Genomic DNA, 25,892 nt, shown 5'->3' with positions numbered 1-25,892 from the left:
TGTAAAATAAACTGCAAAAATATACAGTGTGAATTATATTCTGAGCTCTCACTCTACATTCACTTTTTCCCCCTGACTCACTCCTGCTCCCTGCTGACTGTTTGCTGCCATGGCTTCCTCTTTCTGTGGTTCCAACAACACATTTCTAACCCTACCTAGTCTTTCACATTCCGCTCATATATTTACTAATGACATTAAGATATTAGAGCGATCTGAAACTGACTCGGCACTTATGTAAAAAGGTGCATGTTTTGCACAAAGCAGCCCACGCTATGCAGCAATCCATCATTTTCATAACAAAGGTCATGCTAAGATCATGACTGAGATGTCGGTTGTTTGGAGGTAAATAATGACAGTAACTGTGTGTGTGTCCTTTCAATGGTTTTGACATTGAAAGAATCACTGGAGTTGTGCTATTGTACCCTAGTGTAGCTGCTGCTCTATAAATAGAGGCCACAACACTAAATATCCCACTGCTTTATCATAAGGGGACTAGGTTATTAATCAGTTATTAGTACAACTCACCTTGAAGTTTTGAAAGTAACTTATGTCCATGTTTGGACATTCTTAAATTAATTAGGGAATTAACAAATTATTAACTTGCAAAAGTCAAAGAGAATCTTTAATTTATATACCATACATATTGTACATTTGCATGAGGGACCAGCAGAATTAACTTCAGGAAAAGAAACTTCAAATTACTACAAAACAAACTAGGGTAAAACATTTTAAGCTCTTCTTTATATCTCTGATACTAGACACTATCTTAGCCAAACTCAAATAAAAGAAGTACATTTTAGGATCCAGCAAATAAATCAATTAATCTATGAAAAAAAGGAAAACAAAAAAGGACCATGAAAGAAAGTACTTTCTCACTGGTGATAAAAACAACAACCAAATGAACTCAAAGAACTGAGAGTCACAGTAAACTGCAGGCAGAAACACAAGGTGAGAAGCATTAATGACAGCAGGCAATGCAGCAGCACTCGCTCAGGCTCCAAAAACACCCTAAATACATTGAAAATAATTAGGAGCTCAGGTACACCTGAGTGCAAACAGGAGGATCTACTAAATTGGTTAAATTACCATATACTGACAAAAAAATATGCTGTGAAGACACACAAAGGAATATATTTCCAATCGACAAAGACAAAACTAAGATAAATAAACTATCTGCAATCATTACAGACCCAATAACCCAACTGTGCCATATACTAAACATTACAAATCTTGAACAAATTAACAGCTTTAAACACACATGCACACAAGCACACACACTTTTACTGTGCCAATTATTATTGTATTTACATTTTTGAGATATTAGTGGAAATGTTTGTGAGAAGTTGCAGGATTGAGTGGTTAGTGCTGAATTGTGAGTTCTTTTCCTCACGCTAAAATCATCAAATAGTCACCTACGGGCATATACAGGAACACTCTGCAGCTTTTTTGGTAAAATTCCCATTTTAGCTGTAAGCAGAAAATAATTTTCTGCACCAAAGAAGAACACAGACAAAGTCACTGCAACACTGCAGGCAAATAAGTGACTGACAGGTTTAAGGGGGGAAAATAATGCGGCGTGCCGAGCACGGATTAATCCATATCTCTGAATAGCTTCAGTACAGTGCATTGATAAGGAGCTTATCCTTCTTGTTGGTTTATGGAGAAGAACATCACTGCAGCTTATTGATTAACAGACTCATCTCACTATCATTTGTTCCAACTCGAGTGGACATGTTCAATAAATAGCAACACTACAGACAATGATCACTTCATAACCACTTCATCAATGTCCCTACACAGCATGTCTGCTTTGCATTTCCACTCCACTCATTTCTAAGTAGACGTGACAAGATTTTCCAAATTTTTGCATAAAAACCAGACATAAGCGTGCATTCTGTTCAGGAAAGAAATGCTAACTTATTCAAAACTGTTAAAGTTGTAATACAGTCTTCGTTTGGATTAATCATACTCTACAAGTAATTACATTTGTTGCACTATGATGAAAAATGAAAAACAAGGCAGAGGAAAAGATAAATAAGACAGAGAAAAGAAAGTCCAAAGAGACGGCGTGAAAAAGATGAGGTTATGGCAAAAAAGCATGGGGAAGTCATTTATTATATTTAACATTTATCTCTGAAAGAGGGAACCGAGTTATCAGAGGGACTAAATTGAAAGACGTTCAAGCGTGTAGTGGAGTCAAGAGAAGAAAGCTGATGTCCAGCCTTGCACACACACTCCAAGTACTGCAGGCTTTGCATATACAGCTCAGGGGTGTCATTTATAAAAGTAGGCCGAGGTAAGCACACTTCAGCTGACGTACGCTAAAAACCAGGTGCACGAAAAAATAAATAAATTAAAACTTATAAACGAGGGCGCACGTACGTCCCACGCCTGTTTCTGTTTTTAAATCACAATCAACTCAAAAGTTGCCACACGTGAGGAAACACCTTACTCCACCCATACGGTGCCCATAAAGGTGAGGTGGAGGTATTAATTGTTGAGGTTGACACACGCAGGACAGCGTAACTTGGTGACAGTTCGCATTACGAATGCCAGAAAGGCAGATCGCGCTGCATTGCCTCAGAGCGTCAGACTGTGATTGAGATGTAAAAGAAATTGTTGGACATAAAAGCGGAGGAGAAAATATGTATCACTCTACATAGGAAGAGCGTCTGTTCAACAGCGCTCACCGGATCTCAGCCTCATAGGAAAAAGGCTAAAGGGTCACTGGGGAACCCGTATCAATATATCGACATTCTATCCGCTGGCAGTGCCCCTCATTGGCCAGTTTAGGACACGTGATAGGTCAGTCATTAGCCAGTTTAGGTCACGTGACTAAGACTAAACCTAATCGTAAACCTAACCCTAAAACGCGACGTACGTGTACTTTGGTAAACGTACCAATAGCACCGGGGGTTGTCCGTATGGCAACCATACGAATAAACACTTTCAATATTAAAATGCAAAAGCAATTACACGGAAGTAACGACAGTAGCTAAGAAGGGACAGGCTGACAGCTGGACTTTGACTATTCTAATTGGAGCTACGTATATGGTTGACTCAACCATGAATATAAGAGCAGACAATGTTCACTTCACTGTTTATCTGCTAATGTGTTCAGAGAGACAAACTGCGCTACCTTTGTATGATGTCTTTTATTTAATGGATCTGACTCATTGCAATTGTAAATGTATGTGGTTTAAATGTGTTTAATAGGCTGGCTCCTGCAGCAGCTGGGAATTGCATTAATCTGCATAGTGAATTAGTTTGAGTAAATCCAAACTTGTATGGCTCAGGGAGTCGAGCTTTTGTAAGAAACAAGAGCCTGGTATTAACACTAAGATCCATGGAGGGAAAAACAATGTGACGTTTTCTTTTTGCTTCTAACACAAGGGTGAACTAATTACTGCAGAATCGTTTTATGCGCTGGTTAAATGTTTTACACTTTAGTTTAAGCTCCAACTAGTTTCCTTGCAGACAGTTCTGTGTGCGTAAGATATTTGTAATTTGTTCGTGTTCAAAATGCGACTTCGATTGCTTGCTTTGTGCACACATTTCAGAGGAAAAAAAGCACAAGATGAAGAAAAGACAGAGGGAAGCAGAGCAGATGAGGACAAGGGTAATTTGTTGATCATTCTGGTGTACAGCCTCTGTCAAAATGAGTTTGTTTATCAAGGATAGCAATCACGTTGCAAATCATCAGCAGGACTTTAAAACCAAAAGATGTTGGATAAAGCTTTTAGTGCTCAGTCCACAAGCAGAAGTTTATTGTTGCAATTTCAGCAAACATTTCCTGAACCAATGCAGTGTTAAACTGCTACAAAGTCAAACTTTATAGAAGTGTGTAGTTACTGTTACATGATTATTAATTTTAAAACTCTGCAATGTTTTTCTTCTGAGATATTTACAAAATAGACATCTGAAGCGTCACCATGTTTCTTTTAAATAGTTCTCTAGAAATAATGCTTTTATATTGAGTCAAACAACTATGCCACTGATGGTTTGTTTATGTTTTCTAAATGCAAAATAAACTTAATGCACCACATTGGTGTCAGTCCATTTCATGTCTGTATAAATGCAACAGCCTAGAAAAACTAAACAAATAACATGCTTGTTTATTGTTATTCTGCGTGTGTGTGTGTGTGTGTTTTTTTTCTTCTTGGAAGCAAACTATTAGAATACGTGGCTCAATTGAATGAAAGTCCAAACCAAGTACCAAACAACTGATGGACTGGACCAAAAACATAACTGAGGGAAGCACAGACTGGAAATACTTATAAACCAACAAGCACTTATCGAGCACTTATTGAGCACACACTTTTTAAATTGTTACAGTAGCAAAAACCTGTATTTACCTGCATGAAAAGACAGAGACACAAAAGAGCGCCTACTTGGTCATAAACCAACCAAGATCTGCCGAGCAACTGGAACCTAACAACAGAGCATCTGTCAAACAACCGCCTCATATTTTATTGTTTATTGCACAATAATACACAGTTGTGTTAGGAGAACACAACTAGATACATTTCACAATGTGGCAAAATTATGGCTTATACCTGGTGCCCAAGTCTGACCCTGGATAGCCGCTGTCCGACACGTTTTAGATGCTACACTGGTTCACCACATGTGGAGCTGCAGGTGTGTTGAAGCACAGAGACATCTAAATGCAGATTAGATCAGGACCAGGCTAATGTAGACAGAAACCAGCAACGGAACCAAGAAACCCAAACAAACTCCTGTTCAAACTTTGATAAATCTGCATTTCTTAAAGCAGAACTAAGCAACTTTTTCACCTTAATAAATCGTTCTTGTAGTCCCTCTGAGGGTAAAATAAGTGTTGGGTGATTGGGGGGTCTTTCATCTCCCCCTACTGTCTCTCGCCAGAAAACCACACTTGCAACTTTCCCTGCCTCTGAGCCGGTACCAGTTTCCCAGCTCTGTTCTCGTGACAAGATGTACTGCCTTACGACAGCCCAATACACACTAATGCTAGACTATCACCAGCCCCGTAGCTGCTTACGGTTGTCTACAAATTCACTTTTCTCAAACTTACCTCATGGCGGAGCCAGCAAAAAAAAAAAGGCTGAGAAGACCTTTGTCCGAGGATGGGAGGAAAAAAAAACGGGAATCGAATTGACAGAGGACTCAAACACGAATCCACTTGGGGAAGGAAAGACAAACTGGTACTTGTTTACATTAGTTATTTTGTTAGATCATGTTTGATAGTACCCACCTCTTTGTGTTATCCTTCTTCTACCTTCTTGGGAGAGTAAAGGTGTGCATGTAGCTGTGGGGCGGGGAAGGGGGTGAGTGTTTACGACAGTGACATAACCAAAAGGGACCTTTAAGGGGAGCGCTAAGCGCAAGTTACTTAGTTCTGCTTTAAATCTATGCAAATGTCAATGTCTATCCGAGAGAGCAGGGCTGTGTTGGAAATGGCATACTCCGTACGATGCACTACAAACTCAATGAGTATACTGTCTACTATATACTCAGTATTAGGATGATAACCGTTCCCACTGAAGTATACTTCCAAGTTTCCCAAGATGCAGTTCATACCTATAAAGACAAAAACCTGAAGCACACTAACTAAATATATCCGTTGATTCGCCACCTTTGAAAGTTTTATAAACATTTTAAAGAGAGAAAGTGACCAAGTAAAATATCAACATATGGTCATTTGATCCATAAAACTTGCGGAAACATAATTCATGCCAACATTTCAAAGATTTTAAGAAACCCGCCATTGTGCTACTGACTAAACTTCAAAACAAGAGCTCTATTTACAAAGGCATTAAAAAACTAATGGGAGGCAAGAAGAGACACTTTTGTTTTTAAAAGGGGATGTTTGACTTTTAGCTTGAAGCTGGTCCGAAGACGATTTTAAGGTCTGCTCGCAATGCATCATGGGGCGGTTGAGTTTCTATTTCTGGCATACTCAATCTTTCCATACTATCTAATATGAACGCACTCCATACTCTGTTTGACGGCTGACTTAGTAAGAGTAGTATGTTAGTATGCAATTTTGAACACAGTCCAAATCGTTTTTTATTGAAATATTTTGTATAAATGACAAACGTACTGCGCCTCCTTCTGGATCTTGAGAGCTTTATTTATTCAAGTCCCCCAGGCCTTCTGGATCCTGAGGGCACCTTATTTAAAGGTTGCAGAAGGACAAGCAGTGTGGTGAAAACCTTTAGTGGAATTCATTAGGATACCATCTGCCAACCCATGGAGCACAACGCCTAATGACGGAGCAGAATAGTTCTCAGCAGAACTGTACCAAAAAAAGGCATTAAAGGAATCTAATATTGCACTCATGAACATTAATGAGAAGGGTAAAATGATGCACGTTAACCCAGCTTATTACTCACAAAATACAAACATGCTAAGTGCCACAATTACTCTTGATGCAATATATATATATATATATATATATATATATATATATATATATATATATATATATATATATATAAACTGAGATTCTATTAGTAGTATATGTGTGTGATGATTTTGATCCTAGTTTCAGTATTTATATTCTATTGTGCTTTTTCAGCTAATCCTTCCTTTCACATTGTTGTCCCTGTTCGTGAGTCTAATGCTTCCTCATGTTCCACAAGGTACTGATAACGTGCAGAGGAGGAGGGATTTATATGAACATTTTTGTATGTTTAGTAAGAACTGTGTGTTAAAGCTAAGTGAAGTGAAACATACATTAATAATATCTATGAAAAGCCAAGAGAAGCATATTTGATGCGGGACACAAATGGGATCCACGCAGAATGAGTAATTGTGTTTGTATTTACATCTCTTCATGCTGCAGTGTCTTTAATCCTTTTGGATTATGGGTGGCATTACATGTTGTAGTACTAAATTTATCACTGTTTGCATGTGCATATTGTATTTATTTTAGGATGCTGGGTAAAAACAATCACTGAAATAGGATTAGGTTATTGTAATTTGTAAAGCGAAGCAGATTTATCTTCCACATTTAGAAAGTAAAGACCTTCGCTAAACCTCAACAACTTGTTTCTGCTAAGAAACAAATTAACTTCAACAACTCCTGTTTGAACCAAGAATGACCTAGTGGTCTTTGGAGGTAAATTATAAGTTTTATTATATTTTAAATGTTGTCCTTTGTTTAAATTACCATTTTCTGTATTTATTGTAATTAAGCTTTCTTTTTATTTCATACGGGTTTAATAAGTTATTGTAATTTTATTGTCCACAAAAAAAAAATATATATATATATATATATATATATATATATGTTTTTATATATAACTAGATCGAGCCTTGCTGTGAGTATTATGTGCTTTGTGTTCAAAATCAATGCTCCAATAACATCTTGCCTTTATATAGGTAATAATTACTTGTTTTTTTCCCAACAGTAAACCTGCTGTTACAGAGTTTAGTTTCTGATATAATGAAATAAAAAATAGAAATAGAAATTTATGGATATTTAAATTCGTGCAATGTGGAATAATTCAAGATTTCCATCTCATTTATGTTCAGCAGGCCTTCAAAAATGAATATTATCTGAATAGAATGTGTAGAAGCTCTGCATTTGCTAAAAGGTTAGAGGTAAAAAAAAGTGACAAAAAACAGTGAAAAACCGTGTTCAGGAAGCTGGGCAGCATGTTGGAAAGGTCGGGAAGAGGCAGCGAAAAGGTGAAACAGTGTCGCTCCACCTCACATTGCCATCTCAACACACGTCTGCTCTGCACATAGTGGCTGATCTTTTTTTTGTGAATTATTCATGTTTGCAACTCGGGCACCACTGGGAAGTGTGAATCCTGAATAATGGACCAATGTGTGTAATTCTATCATGAGTGAAAAAAAGTCAAAACTCAACATTTTAAATCTGAAGCTCACAAATCTGATGTGAAATTCCCTAGTTTCCCAGTACGAGTCCTGGAGTTATCCACATTAGATGGGCAAAAAGAACCTCCCGTCAAAAGGGAGCAATGAAAGCAAACACTGTCTGTCTGTCAAAATCAGATTGACAGATACAGAGAGCTGTTTTTTTGCTGAAACTCCTGCTGAAATTGAGGTGAACACCTTTGATCTGCAGTAAGATGTCTGTGATCCAGCTATGTGATGGTGCTCCATTGTTTCCATAGAAACATGTTTCCACAATACATGGCCGACTTAAACATCCTGACCCATAGATGACCCTGTTAACCATCTTTTAACTTAAAGGGATACTCAACCCAGGTCACAAAGATGACTCAATTTAAAGACTGTTGTGTGCAAACATTACTAGTCAGATTTAGAAGTGGCATGTGCAACAAAAAGGACTTTAAACGCACCTTTCTGGAGATTAAGATGTTAGACAAACTGAAAGGTTGTTTGTCGTTATCCTGCATTAGGCCACCATTCAGACAACTCAAAATAATTTTATGAGGTCAAAGGCATCCGATCATTCCTATCGTAGCGAAGACTTCCCTGCTTTAAGGCGTCTTCTTTGTTCAGCTTTAAGGCATGCATGCATCCGTAGTAAGATGGCCAATAGCAGTGTTGGGGTCAATTACATTTTTGAGTTACAATTACGTCTTCTATTATCCATGTTCAATTACAATTCAGTTATGATTACAGTGACCAGATTTTTTTCCAAATACAGTTAAATTATAATAATTTTTAATCCCCTAAAATTCAATTACAATTATGTTCTCAATTACTAAAGTTCAATTACAATTAATCACAATCACTGAGTCTGAAATAAGTTACCCCAAAAAACTTGTGTTCGCTTTCTATTATGACAATGGGTCGGTTTTGACCCATGTCTGAAATCAAAATAAAAAAATATACAAAAATAAATATTACCTATCATCTAATTTGTTTCAACGCAACCCTGAAAAAAAAAAAAAAAAAAAAAACTAGTGGGTCTGACAATGGATGGATGGATTTAATTTGTTTTTCATCCCAAGTTTTGCATTAAATTAAATTATAATTGACAGATTTTAATGAAATTTTCATGCCAATTACAATTACAGAGTCAATTATCTAAAGTGAACTACAATAATTGTAATTAATTATCAATTATGCAATTACAATTATATTTGACCCCAACCCTGGCTAATAGTGGCATTCAAATATTGAACCAAACTGCGTTTTGTATGTACAACGTTAAAATCCTTCTGCCTATTGTTGTTAGTCTTCTTAGAAATAACATCATAATGTTCAAAGAACTAAATGATGTAACTAAGCACTAAAACGTCAAATTGAAATGCTACTTTTACCACAGAATACCATTGGGACCACAAATACAATGTGTTAGCTTCAAGTGACGACAACATGATATGCCAACATTGATTGGCTGAAATCTCCAAAACATGAGGGACATGACATATATTTAAAGGAATTTAAGTTAATATAAATGACTCCAAAGACACTTCTGACACAAACTACTAACGAAATGTTATTATTCACTAGCATTCACAGTGCATTCATGTGATGGCTTGTGTATCGGTTTAATACATAAATTACTGCTTTGTAAAAATAAAAAAAATAAAAAATAAAAAAGATCACAGGTTTGCAAGAAAAAAACAATGTTTGTTTCCCAAACATTTGTCCACTAATAAGTATATCTGCTTTGTGACATTTGTGTGACAATCATCAACACGGGCAGATGTGTTGTTCAATCTCCTTTGTAGTCAGCTCCATGCCGTCATTTTTATATATATGCACTCAATCTGTTTTGTTCCCCTGGTGGTTCTGAAAGGGCAGAGATGCGAGTGGTAGATGAATATCATTTGACATCCCTGTAGGTTAAAATAGAAATAAAGCGTGGCCCAGCTCTTTGATGTTCCACACAGAATGTAACACTGGAAAAGATGTAAATGATAAAAGCTGCACCAATTTAAATACAATGGGAAAAGTCGTCATCATCTAAATGAAGTCCAAGATGAAAACAGATATTGAAAGAATGACATGAAAGAGATAAATGATGATAACCTGCTTTTCCCTCAAGCACTGGGACTCAAGAGGCAAAATTGAAATCACAGGAATTACAGATGCTTTTCGGGTTAGTGCTGCATTCTCCAGAGATTATCCTGCTTTTTTTATTGAAGTTTTGAAAACTTGGAACAGAAAAAGCGCTTCTAACTTCTAACAAAGTTTGCAGATCCTATAACAGAGCATTATTGTTAGAAATGTCAGGATGTTTGAGGTGTTGGAGTGAAAGACCCAGAGGAATGAAGAGACAAGTGGCAAGAGTAACACTCATTCTATTCAATCCAAACTAAAATCCAGTGACAAGGTTCAAAACTAAATTGGAAAAGTAAAAAGTAAAAAAAAAAAAACATAGAAGAAGAAAAAACTTGAAGAAACAAACCGTAAATTACCCTGGAATATGATGAGTAAACTAAATTTGGACAAAGCCAACCATCAACAACACTGTGATTAAAACTCCTTAAGTAGTGGAGGGACTTAATGAGGGGAATGGGATTGACCTGTGACAGCACAGAAGGGAAGAAAACACACTGACCACACTTACACAGAGACAAGATAGGAGGTGCCAAACAAGTAAAAACCAGGAGAAACTAAACAAATCAACACGACTCAGGAACTAGAATAAAACACGACAGAATCAAAACTGAATATAAACTGAAAATAAGCTCAACCAGAAGTTAAGGCCACAAACTTTAACAGCATAGGTGTAAATTTACTGAATGTACCAAAAATAAACATCCGAAATTGACACAATTCGGACAAAGATCTCATGTCCTGACATGGATAAAGCAATCTGAATCGGTCTTAGCACACTTTCACTAAAAGATCAACTTCTTCAAGGTGAGAAATCTCAGTAGTCCATTGAGCTAGACCCACCTGTTTGGTTTTATTGTAGAAGAGAGTCGAAAAACATTTTCTTCTTACATTTAACAATCAATAGGAAAATAGACCAAATACACAAAGTTGGGACAAGGTGGAATTTTGAGAGACAGTACTTAGGGCTTGTTTCCAGAAATGCTGCATAACTGAGCAATGTCATTTACAGTGGATTAAAGTTTCACTATTTCATCACATGTAACAGGTATGTTGGAGTAAAACTGATTTAATTTGATCTGGGTGATATATGTTCTCAAAAGCCTTATCAATTTAAATTTGTATTTATTATGTGTTGTGTTCCTTATCAGTTCCAATATGTTCAGGATTCACTCCATGCTAATATTTTGTATTCTGAAGAAGTTGATGATGCTTCAGACAATTTGTTCATTATTCAAATGAATCTGCTTTTATCTTTTTGAGTGTGAGTAGTTTTTAAATCAATAAGACGGTAAGTAGGGACTAATGCATCTATCTATAAAGCAAGGAATCTATGTCTGACTGTGACAGTGTGTGTGTGTTCCTCTAATATTTCTGTGGATCAGGATCAGACTCTCATGAGACTTTCAACATGGCTGCTGCTTGGTTCAAGAGTGTGCAACGTTGAATTTGTTTGGACTGCAATGATACCATTAACAAATTACTTTCATAAATGCTTTAAAATATCCATTAGAGTCCTACCTCCACAGTGATGATGTCATCAGTCCTACCTCCACAGTGATGACGTCATCAGTCCTACCTCCACAGTGATTCTCTCTCTCTCTCTCTAAGCTGCAGATGTCTTCCTACGAGCACTGCACTAGTTGTATTAATTGCTGATCCAAACAGCCAACCTTAAATGTGTAATTCATCATTTTCACTTTAATATTAATGTTGAACTAAGAATAGAAGAGTCTTTGTCATTGATCACAGGTGAATAACAAAATCATGACGGACTACTCCCTCCACAGTGCAGTCATGAAAAAAATATATAAAAATATCTACAAGAATAATAACTAGAAAAACTGTTAAGATTTACACTCTATAAATACCCTCCCCTATTACAACCAATAAGAACCCTCCCCCCAAACCCCCCACACACACACACAGATATTGCGCCATAAGTGAGGGAGCTCCAAGCCGCTGTGTCTGAACGCGCCGCCAAGTGGATCCTCTAACAATTTAGCAATCTCTATAAGAAGAACTTCTTAAATCTGGCTTTTGGCTCTTATAAAATGTTTGAGTTACATTTTACTTCAGGACTTGTTTCTATTTCTTTTGAAGTCTACGAAAATGAAAGTGTTCTTGAAGCCTCAAGGTGGCAAAATATCAGGCATCAGCTCAAATACTTCCGTCTTTAGAAAGGGCACACGATTAAAAATGTATGATGACTGCAGAAAAGTAAAAGTATAACACCTTACCAGAATGGAAATAATACAAAACAATAATTACTATTAATTCTGATCATCAAAAAATTGAAATGTAGAAAAGGTTAAAAGTAACTAGGTTAATCATATTCATTTATCAGCCACTAGAAAAATATCTGACGTTTTTATTGCTTGGTTACAGTTGCAGCTTAAAGTGGAGCAAGCAGCTCCCACAGCTACAGCACAGTGATGACAGCCCTAGGAGCAAACTGTCACTAGCACTCTGAGACGAAGAGGATTAAAGCTGTGACACATCACGTCACATCCACCGTGATGATACACAGGTAAAAGGACCGAGGGATTCTTACTGTCTCTAGTATCTGTCGAGTGTTCCCTCACAGGACATGTTCACGGATAATGTTAGCATTGCTTAATGTTAGTCAGGTATGAACCCAGCAGGTCTCTCAGATCTTTGGACACAGGTCAGATATTGAAGCCCAGAGCCACAGTAAACATGGTGATGCTGTGTTTAGTTGTTTTGCTGCAAAGAAGTGGAACAAACTGCCAGCAAAGCTGAAGTCAGCATCCATTGTGAACCTTTTTAAATCAAAGTTAAAGGCACTTTTTTTCTCTACTGCGTATGATCGAGAGGGCGATTTTTGGTCATGTTGTTGATGTTGAACTTTTTGATCATGTAAAGCACATTGAGTTACCTTGTCTATGAAATGCGCTATACAAATAAATTTGCCTTACCTTGCTTTGCCTTAATGGCCACGTTGTTTTCCAGCAAAATTTTGACATTGACATTAATATGTTATATTGTATATTGGAAACCATTAAATAAACTATTTTGGTTTTGAAAAAGAAGATCAAAATGCAGGGAATGAAGGCAGTGATATTGTAAGTCAAAGTCCATTATATTCATTTTTAAAAATCAATAAACCAAAAACAAAGTTCAAAATCTATGAAACCAAAGTGTAACCCAATGGGATGAGCAACACTCATGATTTTTTTAAAAATCATGCTGATCTCCGGTAACACACATTCTACAGCCCGTGATCACCAAAGTCCAGGCTTTAAAGTTTAAATTGAAAGTGATGACTGACGTCTGTTGTATATTTAGTCAGATACACTTTACAGACAGAGCGAAGTGTGTGCATGGCTCACGCGCTCCCCGTGCACACTGATCTCAACAATGCATGGGGAGCAACGCATGATGCTCATCTGAGAAGTTTCTAGGTATGCAACGATTACTCCTAAGGCAGTTAAAAATTGATTCATAGGTATCATGGTTCATATTAATACCCTGAACATTGAATCGCAGTACTTTAGAGGGCGCCATCTATTTGTCCTCCTCTTGTCCAGAAGCGTAGGCGGCGGGCGAAATCTTCTACTACTCTCTTTCTGGCCACCTACTACTATTAAACATGTTCATAAATGATTCCTTACCCCTTTAGCACCGAAAGAATCTGTAATATTACGTGAATATCTGTAAAAGTCAGGTTTTTCTAATAGCTCTGTGTGCTAGCACGTAGCATCTCTTCTTCACTGCAAGAATATCTGTATGCCAACTGACCACTGGGCTACCAGCGCCCTCTGCTGGTCCAAACAAATATCTGATGTAATTACAGCGCAATGACTGTTTTTTTAAAGTCCAATTGTTAAGGCAAAAAATACATTTTCAGTTGTACTTTTAAAAAGAAAAAGAACTATTATGCAGTTTTGCATTATTTACTATAGAACCAGAATTTAAATTACATTTCTACAGTTGCTTGATAAAACCGGGCTTTCCACACAAACAAACGTAAATGTTTCATTTGAATGTGAGAGAAAAAAGGGCAACACTTTACTTCAAGTTCTATTTCATAATATTTTGTGAGATGTCTCTCTATGGGATGCAACCTCTGTCTTCATTCCTCAGAAGCATTATTTTAATCTGCCAATCCTGACTGGCCGGTGAAGCGGCTTAACTGTCCACAGGCGGATTCTCATTATTCCAGTCGACGGACGCTGGCAGAACTAGCGCCTGCTCTAGACCACAACAAGTCGAGATGTAGGTGAAACACAGCGCTTACCTTGCTTTGCTTGGTAGGTGCTGTCCTTCACTACCGAAAGGTTAGTGAACCTCTGGGCCTCAGCTCCGGCTGACGGCTCCTTCCAACGCTGTCGCTCTGGCACACGTTTATCTCTCGCGGCTCTTTCACTGCGGTGTTAGCCCCGCTGCACGCTCCTTGCTGCAAGGCCAGTGCTTTGACCTCAGCACACCACGCTGTCATCTCTGTCCCACTGCCCTCGGCACCTACAGGCCCGTCAATCCTCCCTCTGGGCGCTCACGAAAGTGTGTAGCCTGGCTCCAGCTCTAGATACTACGGTTACCAAGCTTCAGACGAAAGTGAAAGCTGCCATCTCAAACCAACCAACGCTGTCCTTGACATCTCAGACAGTCCAGCACACATTGGCCTGCATCCCTGCTAGCTACCTCATGGTAGCGCAAGCTAGCCACCTGCTCTCCTAACTGCATCACGCGGTGATGGAAGCTAAGGCCTCTCTCACCATGGGAGCGGGATGCTCTGGGGCTCGCCTCTGTCCATAAGGGGGTAAAATCTCCACCACGGACAGGCACAAAGACTGCCCCAACTGCCTGGGCCTGGAACAGACGCCAGTCTGAGCAGGACTCCTTCCCAAGGAGGCGGGTGAAGTAGAAACTCCGCTGATGGAAACTGTGGCTGCTCAAGTTTCCAGCTGGGGTTCTCAGCTCGACCTGGTGTCTCCCTCCCTGCTTCACGAGGATGTCCTCGTTATTGACTGTGGAGAGTTTGATGAAGATTCCTCTGACCATCTTGGCTCGGGTGTGGACGAGGAGGACGGAACTTTCATCACCCCGGCTTGGGGCGGGCTTCATGTCGCCTCTATAGCCTCCCAGGAAGAATTGGAGGGCTCCATGCCCGTCTCCTATCCTCCCAGCCTGGACACAATGGAAGTGTATAAATACGCTGCAGCTCGGCTGGCCATTCCGTGGCCCACCCTAGGGACTGAAACCACCAGATCCTGCTATGAAGGGAAGAAGTTGGTACGGTTGGTCCGCCTCAGGCTGCGCCGCTCCGAGAGGGGGCACCGTCACGTAACTTTTGGGCTTTCCAGTCGCTTACAGTCAGCCTCCGGGAGAAGGCGCCATCGCTCCGTGTATGGCTCCTATCTCAATGAGTACACCAGAGCGCTTGACCTCTCTCTCCCTGAGGATGGAGGGATGGAGAGTGCTCGCGGCTCCGCCTTGGGTGTCACGAACGACATTGAAGGGTTACAGGCTGCAGTTTGCATCGGGTCCATGGAGAGTCGGCCCGTGAGTTACAGGAGATCACACCCTGCTGCGCAGGGGAGCGAGGGTGTTTGTGCAGAAAAGAGCGTTGTTCCATACACAGGAAATCATTTTCCTGGGTCTGTCCCTGCACTCGGTGCCGTTCACTGCACGTCTTTCACCGGGGCGTGTCTCAAATTGTTTCAAACGGGCAAATATGTTCAGTTCAGATTGACTCGGAAGTGGTGCAGCAGCTGTGGGCCCATTACGGACGGGCCGAGATGAACCTGTTTGCAGGGAAAAAAAATGTGCAGTGGGCAATGTTCTTCTCCCTGCGCAGCACGGTGGATCCCCTCAGCATAGACGCACTAGCGCACGATTGGCCGCGAGTGCTTCTTTACGCGTTCCCCCCGTTGGCTCTGTGCCGACACACTGATCGTGGTGGCTCCACTGTGGCCAGCCATGCACTGGTTCATGAACGTGAACGATCATGAACTTGGGCGCCGGCCTGTTATTCAGAGGCGTTCTTGGGCACTTTACCCACAATCCCTTGTATGAATGGGTATGAATTGTGCAAGAATGTTGGTGATGGTCAGAGGGGCCAAAAGGCACGAAATGGCAGCCATGCTTCTGTCAGTATGCCCCATGGCAGCTGTGGCTACATTGTAGCTTAGCACCACCGGTATGACTCCTGTGAGTGACTGGTGTGAATGAATAATAGTTTCTGTATGTGCTTTGAGTCACCTCGAAAAATGTGCTACATAAATCCAAGCCATCATTATTATCATTATTAAAGGTGTCCTAATTTAGCAAACAACACTTAAAGACATCTTTATGACAGCCTTCATGATGCCTTATTCATGCTTATGATAATGACAGTTAAGTCTTACCAATAAATTATATTTTAACTGTGGGGTTGGGCCCGACCAGCACTCTAATATGAATCCAATACGACGAGGAAGCAGCCCAGAAGCCCTGCTGTATGTGCTCCAGCTGTAGGAGCATCAAGGCTCTGTGTAGATACTCCATTCACAGAAGTTGTCTTACATGAGCTGCTACATAACATGGAGGCATCTTCGAGAGTAGTTGGTGCACTGATAGTAAATATGATGCTATTTTAACTCCATAGGTGTTGTGAGTCTGATCTCAAACGCTGCAGTTCAGCTGAAGGATGCTTTGCACGGTCATTTATCTACGTCACGACCCATATATGGTCATATAATCATGCTCCAAAAAGCAGACCGGAAATGCACAAAAAGTAAACAGTAAAATGCTGAATTTAATGGGAAGACATGTAAAACATTTCAGGGATGCACTATTTATGATGTGTTATTGCATTTAGCTTTTACATTACATTTGGTGTCATGTGCCCTTTAAATAGAGAGGGAAAGCAATCAGAAAGGTGAGCGAAAAGAGGAAAAGCTAAGCAATCTCTCTCTAATGCTGACAAGACAGGGATACTCATGAAGGCTTTCTGAAATCAAAAACTAAATGACTAAGAATGGAATGACTAAGACAAATAAACAATATATGAACTTACAAGGAAATGCCACAAACCAATTCAATAGCAGCAACAAAATTAAAAGAAGTGTCAACTCAGTCAGACCGTGGCAGGAATTGACCTGACCACCATTTGATTAAAAAACAAATCCCAAACCAATAGTTCCCAGCTGTGGCAATGCCATTAGGCAAACTGTAACAGAAATTTCAAGATGCTTGGTTTAAAAAGTCTTAAGCTGGCCTTAAATTGTCTTTTTGATGGTTTAAAATAACAATGACCATAAACAACTTTTAGGATTAATAAGAAGTTATTTGATTATTGTGGAGTTTTTGAGGATTTAGCTGAGTTGTGTCTTCTTTTCCATGCCATCCTGAGCCCCCAAAACTCCTTTACTGAAGTATCTAATGTGCAGTGTTCCACTACATTCATTTACAGCTTCCACACTCACCAAATTGCTTTTGATTAGTCACAGCACAGCAACAGGGACATAAATAATTCATAGGTGCAAATGACAAATGAGGCAATCAATTCTGGGGTGGTAGAGAGAAACTATTCAAATCCCCTCCAAATTATTTTCTGCCTTTCAGTAACCAGGGACTTTAAATATTAATGTTGATTTTTAAAAGAAAGCGTTTTGCCATGTCTTCCATAAACAAGTTGAAGAAGTTTATAGCATTTTTCTCAAAAGAAATGGAGCATGAAAAAAGGAATCAAGTCAACCCAGAAAAAGACTGGTTTGAAAATGTTATATTCCATCTGTATAAAGAAACTTTTTTTAATATTTTTTTGGGGGTACCACTGCCCTGGGACCTTAGCATACTACCCACTGAGGGATTTGTGATACATCATAGAGAACTATAAGCCAGCAGGCATTCAGAAACCCTGCTGTATGGCTGTCATTTCACTAAACTACATTAAGTTTAAACATATAATTATAAGCTATTTGTGAAGTTGATGCTACATTATCAGCCCTTCAATCTGAGACATATTTTATTCCAGGAAATCTCACCTCCTCTAAAAAACTGATCAGGATGATTCATTTTAGTTTGATAAACATTAGACTAACACACACATTCACAAATGTTGGTAATTTACTTTAGTTTTGCTGTGCTTAAGACTATTGACCCTGCACTGCATCGAAAGTGAACAGAAAACAATCAAGTTACAAATGCACTAAAATAATGTGCTAAACACTAAAGTCTCTAAAGATTAAAAATTGGAAACTAAACCATATGTGCTACAGATTTTAAACTTCCACCAAAATGGAGCCCCAACAGCACACAAAAAACCTACAAACATTATGAAGTTCATCCCTGTTTGTATCTATGTGTGTGTGTGTATATATATATATATATATATATATACGTATTCCCAATGTTTGCTTAATTGACACCAAACTTTCTACAGCACATCTTCAGATTGCCCTTCATAAACGAACCACACAGATCTTTGATTCATCAAAAATTGAGCCTACAGTGCATCAAAATGTAATGTATAATCCCAACAGTGACAATGCTAGGCAAACTGTAACAAAAAAATCTCAACATTGTTGGTATAAAAACTCTTAGGTAGGCTTTAAATTGTCTTTTTGATGATTAAAAGTAACACTGACCATGTTTTTAATGCAGTCATGTAGCCCCAATAGTAAAGAAACCTTTGTACGCATAAAAAAATCTTGCTAATTACATTTTCAATGTAACCTGTAAGTCATTGTAGACAATACTTGGAAAATATCTAAATTTTATCTCAAAAACTGAATTTTTACAGGACTTTGAATTTCGCTCTCATGCTAACAATTAGAGTCAATGCAAACATCAGTTTCTCACCAATGAAGCCAATACATCATTATTGAAAATAAATTATAATAGAAATCCTTCTTGCAGCAATCATATGAGAGCTTGGGGATCTTACTATTACCTTTTCATAATTATGTAAGTATCTCTACTGAAGTATCTCACCACTGAGTGGAGTATTAGTGGTAATTGGTTTTCTGCTAAAGATTTTAAGTAGAACAAGTGTTCTTTGATCAATGTCTTACTGTGTGTAAGGCAGTTCATCAGTCAGCCTACCTGGGCTTCCATGAGCAGGTGTCTCATCAGGGTCATTGACTTCCTCAGGGTATCTCTCTCCCCAGTCATGAAGGCCTCCTCCTCCTCAGTCAGGCTACAAGGTCGGGTCACCATGAACTGTGCGATCTGGTCATTCAAGCTGTTCAAAGACTGGACAGCTGCAATAGAGGAAACGCAGAACCTAGTTGGTAAAGGCTTACATTATGTAAAAATGTAAGTATTTATTGACTCTTGTGTAGGTCAAAAAGCTCAGGGAGTGCAGCTTATACTGGTGAGATCAACTTTTCCATCGGTAGCCTGAGCTCCACTGCAAAGAATAATCCCTATTTTGCCCAAATGGGGAATAATTAGACAAAAGCCCGTAAAAAGAACAAAGAAACTTCCATTCAATTAGTTATATAATCCTTCTGTAATGAGTAATTCCAAGTTTCTACAGAGCATTGCTTATAGCCTGCAGGCAATTAACAAGAAAAGATCAATACTGACATGACTTGAGAGCCAAGCCAAGGCAAATGTATCTGTATGGCACTGTTCATACACAAGGCAATTCAATGTGCTTTACATGATTAAAAAGTGCAACAGTTTAAAAACAAAAAAAACACCATTAAAAATCAACAATAAAAACATTAAATCAACAATGAAATTATCAAAAATCTCTTGGATTTAAAAATGTTTACATTGGATGCTGACTTCAGTTCTCCTGGCAGTTTGTTCCAATTCTTTGCAGCATAACAACTAAAAGCAGCATCTGTGAACTTTGGGCTCCACTATCTGACCTGTGTCTATAGATCTGAGAGACCTGCTGGGTTCATACCTGACGAACATCTCACTGATGTATTCTGGACCAAACCCATTCCGGGAACTCAACAAACTCATCCAAAAATCATCCAGCAAACTTTCAAATATTTCTAAATACTGATGAAAACTTCAGATTGATTGGATTCTTATATTTAAGCGCACACTTGATCGTGTGTCCTCGTGTGACTGCTTTTTATTTATTTTCATTATGTGACATTTACATCTGACTGCCTGGGCTGACTAAAACTAAACTGTCTCATTAAAGTGTATTGTTGGTGCCGTTTTGCTCTTGTGGGTAGCTACAAAGATTATAATGAGCTGTCCACATTTCACCACCACCAGCATCACTGAGGCCACCTGTGTGTGGGAGTGAGCTGCACAGGGATTACAATAACCCTCTGATTTAAATGACTGGGTGATTACATCTACAACAAAGAAACCATCATTTTCTTTCTTGATCCTGAAATTAACTCAAATGCAGCATTTAACTTTAAGAAGATGTGGGGGATTAATAAATACATGTTGAAAATACATTGCTACTACTTTTTTAAAACCAAAAGTGACGACAAAAAACTGGAGAAATATATTCATTTTTAAAGAAAAAGACACCAAACAAGATACATATCTGTCTATAGTTAAAATGTTCATGAATATCAAAGAATATGATCACATGAAGCCTGAGTCTGATTAGTCATGCATTTGTTTTCTCATTTCATCTTAAAAAATTTTAAAAAATAGGTTTTAAAAATGTCCTCATAAGACGTGATCAGATTTTCTTTTTTGTGTGCAAGTTTTCCTCACTGTCATTGATCATCATTACATGTCCTAATCATAGACTGTAAAAAGAATGGACGGGACAAGCTGTCCAATGGAGTGAAGCTTTTATTTTTAGAGCTCCCCCTGCTGACGAGCTGCAGTATAGGTCAGAAACCCCACCTCCTCAATGATAACAGATGGGATGTGGGTCAAACTATAAAGTTAAAATACTTGTCACATATTTTTTTTTCCAAACCTAAACTCTGCTGTGATCATAAGTTATTATTACCCTACATTGTGTTCAAGTGCTCATTTTTCTTTGAAGTTTGTCTTAGAAAAGTTGTTTGAGGTTGAAAAATGGGATTTTACATCATATACAGGTAGATCTCAAACAAATTAGAATGTCATGAAAAAGTTCAATATTTTTGGTCAATCATTACAGTACCGTATTTTTCGGACTATAAGGCGCACTTAAAATCCTTTAATTTTCTCAAAAATCGACAGTGCGCCTTACAATCAGGTGCGCCTTATGTATGGAATTAATGTCAAAATGTTTTAGTACAACTTTGGTAAACTATGAAGCTGCACCACTTGTTGGATTTTTGGCGCTTCAGGGCTACTGTAGTCAGACGCCTCATGGAGTGATATGTACCTGTACTGTGCTTAAACATACTGAACTGAAAAAGTGAGTGTAATGTTCTATATTTTATGTGTTAAACCTGAACAATATTGAGAATTATTGTTAATGAGTTGAATAAAGTTTGACTTGTCTGGCTATTTTGTTTCACTTAATGAGCCTTAATATTATTATTAATAATAATAATAATAATAATAATAATAATAATAATAACAAACCGGTGTGCCTTATAGTCTGGTGCGCCTTATGTATGAAAATAGACCCGGTCAGACCCATTCATTGATAGTGCGCCTTATAACCCGGTGCGCCTTATAGTCCGAAAAATACGGTTAGTCAAAACCATATATGATACAGGCTCATGACACAGAGTGAAATATTTTAAGACTCTATTTCTTGGCATTTTGATGATTATGGATAACAGATAATGAAAACCCAAAAGTCAGTGTCGTGGAAAATGAAAAAATTACATAAGATCAACAAAAAAGGATGTTTTAAACGAAAATGTAAGGCTTCAGATACAGTTACAACAATCAGAATAATAATCTAATCATAAACATTTAAATTCACCATAGTGAATGAGGGACTCAAGTTAGAGAGCAGATTGTGGGTCATTCCATTTGAATAGAGAGCATAATAGCTGAAGCCCGTTCTACCAATGTTTGTCCGTGTAAATAGAATAGTCTAAGGTTAGATAGTTGCTGGCTCGTGTTCTGAAGTTGTTCGGTTGTTAGTGAGGGAAGAGATGTGAGGTCATTTGGCAGTTTCTTGAGCAATGCTTAAGGTTTAACACAGAACAGAGTCCTACTAACAAAAAACTAAAAAAAGTAAGAAACCCTAGTTATTGAGAGGTACATTAGTTGTAAATACTGGTAAAGAATAATAATATATGTAGTCAGCCTTTATTGTAAAGACCCATTTATTAGATGAATGGCAAAAGCAATAGACACTATAACCAACTCAGCAGTGAGTAGCGATTAATGCCTAAAAACTCTGCCCACTGGGCCACTCCTCCATCACTTATCTCCCAGTAGGACCAAGGAACATTTTGTAAATCAGATGTCAGAAATGTTGTTGGACTCGATATAAAATGTCCTGTCAGCTGTGTTGACATAAAAAATATGAAAACAACTCCCCCCCTGCTTTTGGGACCACCGCAGGAGCCAAGACGCTTCTGCCAACTCGCAACTCAACAGATCTTGAATTCTTTAACGTCTCAATCCCAAAACATTCAGAACGAGATGAAAAGGCAAGAGGTTTTTTTTTTAGAGAACAGAGACTAGAGAGAGAATTGGAGGCTGACTGAGGGGTATTATCTCCTCACAAGAGCCCATGTGTTCAAAATTAAACTTCAAAGCACGGTGTTGTGAATTTCACCATCATTTGTACAGATCGGGTAGAAGTTTGAAAATTGTGCTTTGCAATGAAAAGGCTGAAACCGCAAAGTGTCCGTCAACATCCAGACAGGTCTGTAATTTTCTTGCATGAATTCTGGAGGAGCTCATACTAGCATTAATTTGAATGCTAGCATTCATTTAAAAGGCGCAACAAGACAGCCCTCTGTCGATCAATATTCTTGATCGATACATTTGCAAGTAACAATACAATGCACCCTGAAAAGGAGCAAGTGGATCAGAAAATGGAAAAGTGTGGTGTTTTAAAAAATTTTTTACTGGTAGTGTATATTATAGTTCCATTACATATCCATGTCCTCAGAATCTCTTTCCTCTGCCCATATCTGTCCATTTTTAACAGGTACTTGAGGTAAACTGAAGTTACAAGATTTATTGTGTATGAAACAATACACGGTCTAATGTTGTGTAGGCCCAAAACTTACAGAATGATTAGAAAAATCTTACAAAATGAGAGAAAAATTACAACAAAAAATTAGAAGAAAGATAAAAAAAGACAAGAAAAAACACAAAAGTGTAGAAAATTATACCAAATGATAACAACACACAAGCAAACAACAAAAATACACAAAATGACTAAAGACCATTACTTCTGAAATGCTGTTCACATACAGAACACTGTTTACTTGCCTCAGAAATCACAAAATTACATCTGGCTAACAATGGTTGCTCCCATTAGTTCTGCCCTCGCAAAAAAATATGGAACAAAATTGTTCAGGAAACTACTTTTATTGTGTTTCTGAATGAATCCGTGTGAAAATACAAACAAGTTTGGCTATAGCAACTTGTGACAGTGCACTGTTTATTACAACAATGTTAAACACACTATTTTATTTGTTACTCAAAAAGAAGAGAAAGTTTGGGTAAATCCCGTCTCTGTTTGGATCTTGCCAAGTTTCTGGTATATTGCCTTTAATCACAGTCACTGAACTTCATGGAGGACATCGTGAAGCTCTCTCACATTTTATGAAGCTAATGAATGTGTCAGACAGAATCCAACACTAAACCTTAGAGACATAAATACCAAAATATTCATTTCATTTATACACTCCATCACTGGCTAGACTTTTTACTCATTTTTTTAACAGTATCGTAAACGCATTCAATCCGGAACACTTTGATGGATGTACTCTACGCTACTATTTAACGCTTCCCAGTTTCCCAACCCTATATACACATAAAAACTATCTTCGACACCAAAAGGGAAAGATTATCAGGGTACTTTTCTCAGACTTTACAAAGCTTCTCTCAAAACCACAAAATAATACTGACCTCTATGTAACAAACTGTCCTAAACAGTCCCAAACAAACAATTTGTGGTCCGTGGTATCCGATTATCAGCTAAAATATAAGAAAATATCAAAACTACTTCTCATGTGAGTTGGAGAGCTTTTACAAATATGATTTAATATCAGATTTCATAAAAAATAAACGTGTGCCTGACCAGCATGAATAAGGATCTATCACATCATCTATGAAAACAGGATTGCTGTGCTGTGCACACGTTCCTTATCTACAAAGCTAACCCTGATAACTGGTCAGCCATTAGAGTGAAGATCCTCTGTGGGCGCTCAAAAAGATGCAAGAGGGAATTTCATATTACCCACAGCAACATCGCCATCACCTGGTCTCTTTGATGCCTGCGCCAGCCTCTAAAAATAGTTAATAAAACTAAGAATCAGCAGGATTGCTTTTTTAATGCACTTTTCAAGGGTCAAACATAAACCCCAATCAGATCTCATAAAAGGGTCAGACTAGTGAAGCCAAATGACAGCAATGCATTAGCAACCCCCAGCTCCAAGTTGTTCACATTGTGTTTTAAAGCCAACATCACCAACAGCAACAACATTATAAGTAAAATAACAATTTTAATTTGTAAGCTAAACTTATCAAAGGATGATCAATGAAGGTTAATAGTATTTGTAATCACCTTGTTGGCATGGACAAAGTAAAACTGCATTGTTTCATTTTTATTGCGTGAAGTTTGACAAAAAAGGGTTTAATGCACAGACACAGCAAAAGCCTGTTATGTAATCCTAAAAAAAAGGCATTTTCCAGTTCATGAAATCCTTGGTGATAGAGATATCCTAAATATTTTATCCATACAGAGAAGACAGGCCCTACACGCTGTTGAAATATAACTATTATTTTAGTCATAGTCAAGTATCCCTAAGGTCAAAACACAAATAGACACAAAACCACTCACACACTTCCACTCACTCATATGTTGTAGTTAGGAGAGTCCAAGTAATACTTGTAAGCACAGGGAGAACATGCAAACTCCACACAGTGGGACACCAAAGTCCACCCTTGAACCCAAGATCTGTGCTGCTCTCAATAACTAACAAAAATATAAACATTAAAAGTAAGGTCAATAAAATGAACTATATACAGTAGGTAAGAGAGAATCCAGTGCAATGAATACAGGTTAGTGTTGAAAACAAACACTGAATGTGAACGTGTGACTGTGATTGTCTGTTGGCCATGTGACAGAACACCATCCTCCAGTGTGTAACACCAATCTGTGCACTGGGATAAACTGGGATAAGATCCAGCAGCCCTTGAATGCATGACAAAATCCCAACAGACACAATTCCAATCCCAATCTCTTTTTTCTATTTATCATATGCCTAAATCTTATCCTTAGTCTTACTTCAAACTGGAACAAAACGTTTATTGTAAATTATGTCATTATTCTATAATTACACAAAAATGTATAGAAATTAATGAATGTTTGGCTCAGCCAATCATTTTTGACGCTCCAGTTTAATCTTTGGCCACTCTATTGAAATTCAATGTAACAAGTAATTTTAAAGTTTTGTTTTTTTTGTAGTTTATGAAGAATTACTATATCTTTGATATCAATGATAAACATCTACATCTTTTTGTTTTTTGATACTATTCATTTGCTGCTTTACAAACTGCTTGGTTTCAAAATACCGCATGTAGATTTGATTATTAACAAATCATAAAATACTTCAGATCATTAGATTACTGTGATGTAGGATTTAAAGGGTCCTCTGATTTTTCATGGCTAGTGTGCCACCTAGTGAGGAGAGATCGTTTGGTCTTTGGAGTCAAACCATCAACCTTTGGCTTTAACACTGAAGCATCTGACGAGTCTTTGATAGTTTCTTTTCATTTCCTTTTTAACTTCTCTTTGAGAGAAAATGGAACCACAGGGAGAATCTGAATCACACAGAAAGCTTCACACTATGGCAACAAATTAGAAATTAAAACTTAACATTGCA

General features: G+C 38.0%; 1 protein-coding gene across 2 annotated transcripts in view; it reads right to left on the bottom strand.

Annotated features, from left to right (window-relative positions):
- Positions 1–25,892, bottom strand: part of kaznb (kazrin, periplakin interacting protein b) — a 108,160-nt gene that overhangs the window by 65,472 nt on the left and 16,796 nt on the right. For both annotated transcript variants that reach the window (XM_028446419.1, XM_028446420.1), the window contains exon 2: positions 19,042–19,199. In XM_028446419.1, coding sequence (XP_028302220.1) covers positions 19,042–19,199 — 158 coding nt within the window. The remainder of the gene's footprint in view (positions 1–19,041; positions 19,200–25,892) is intronic.

Source organism: Gouania willdenowi, chromosome 5, assembly GCF_900634775.1.
Source record: "Gouania willdenowi chromosome 5, fGouWil2.1, whole genome shotgun sequence".
NCBI classification, from domain to species: Eukaryota; Metazoa; Chordata; class Actinopteri; order Blenniiformes; family Gobiesocidae; genus Gouania; species Gouania willdenowi.
This window is presented reverse-complemented; position numbering and strand designations above follow the sequence as displayed.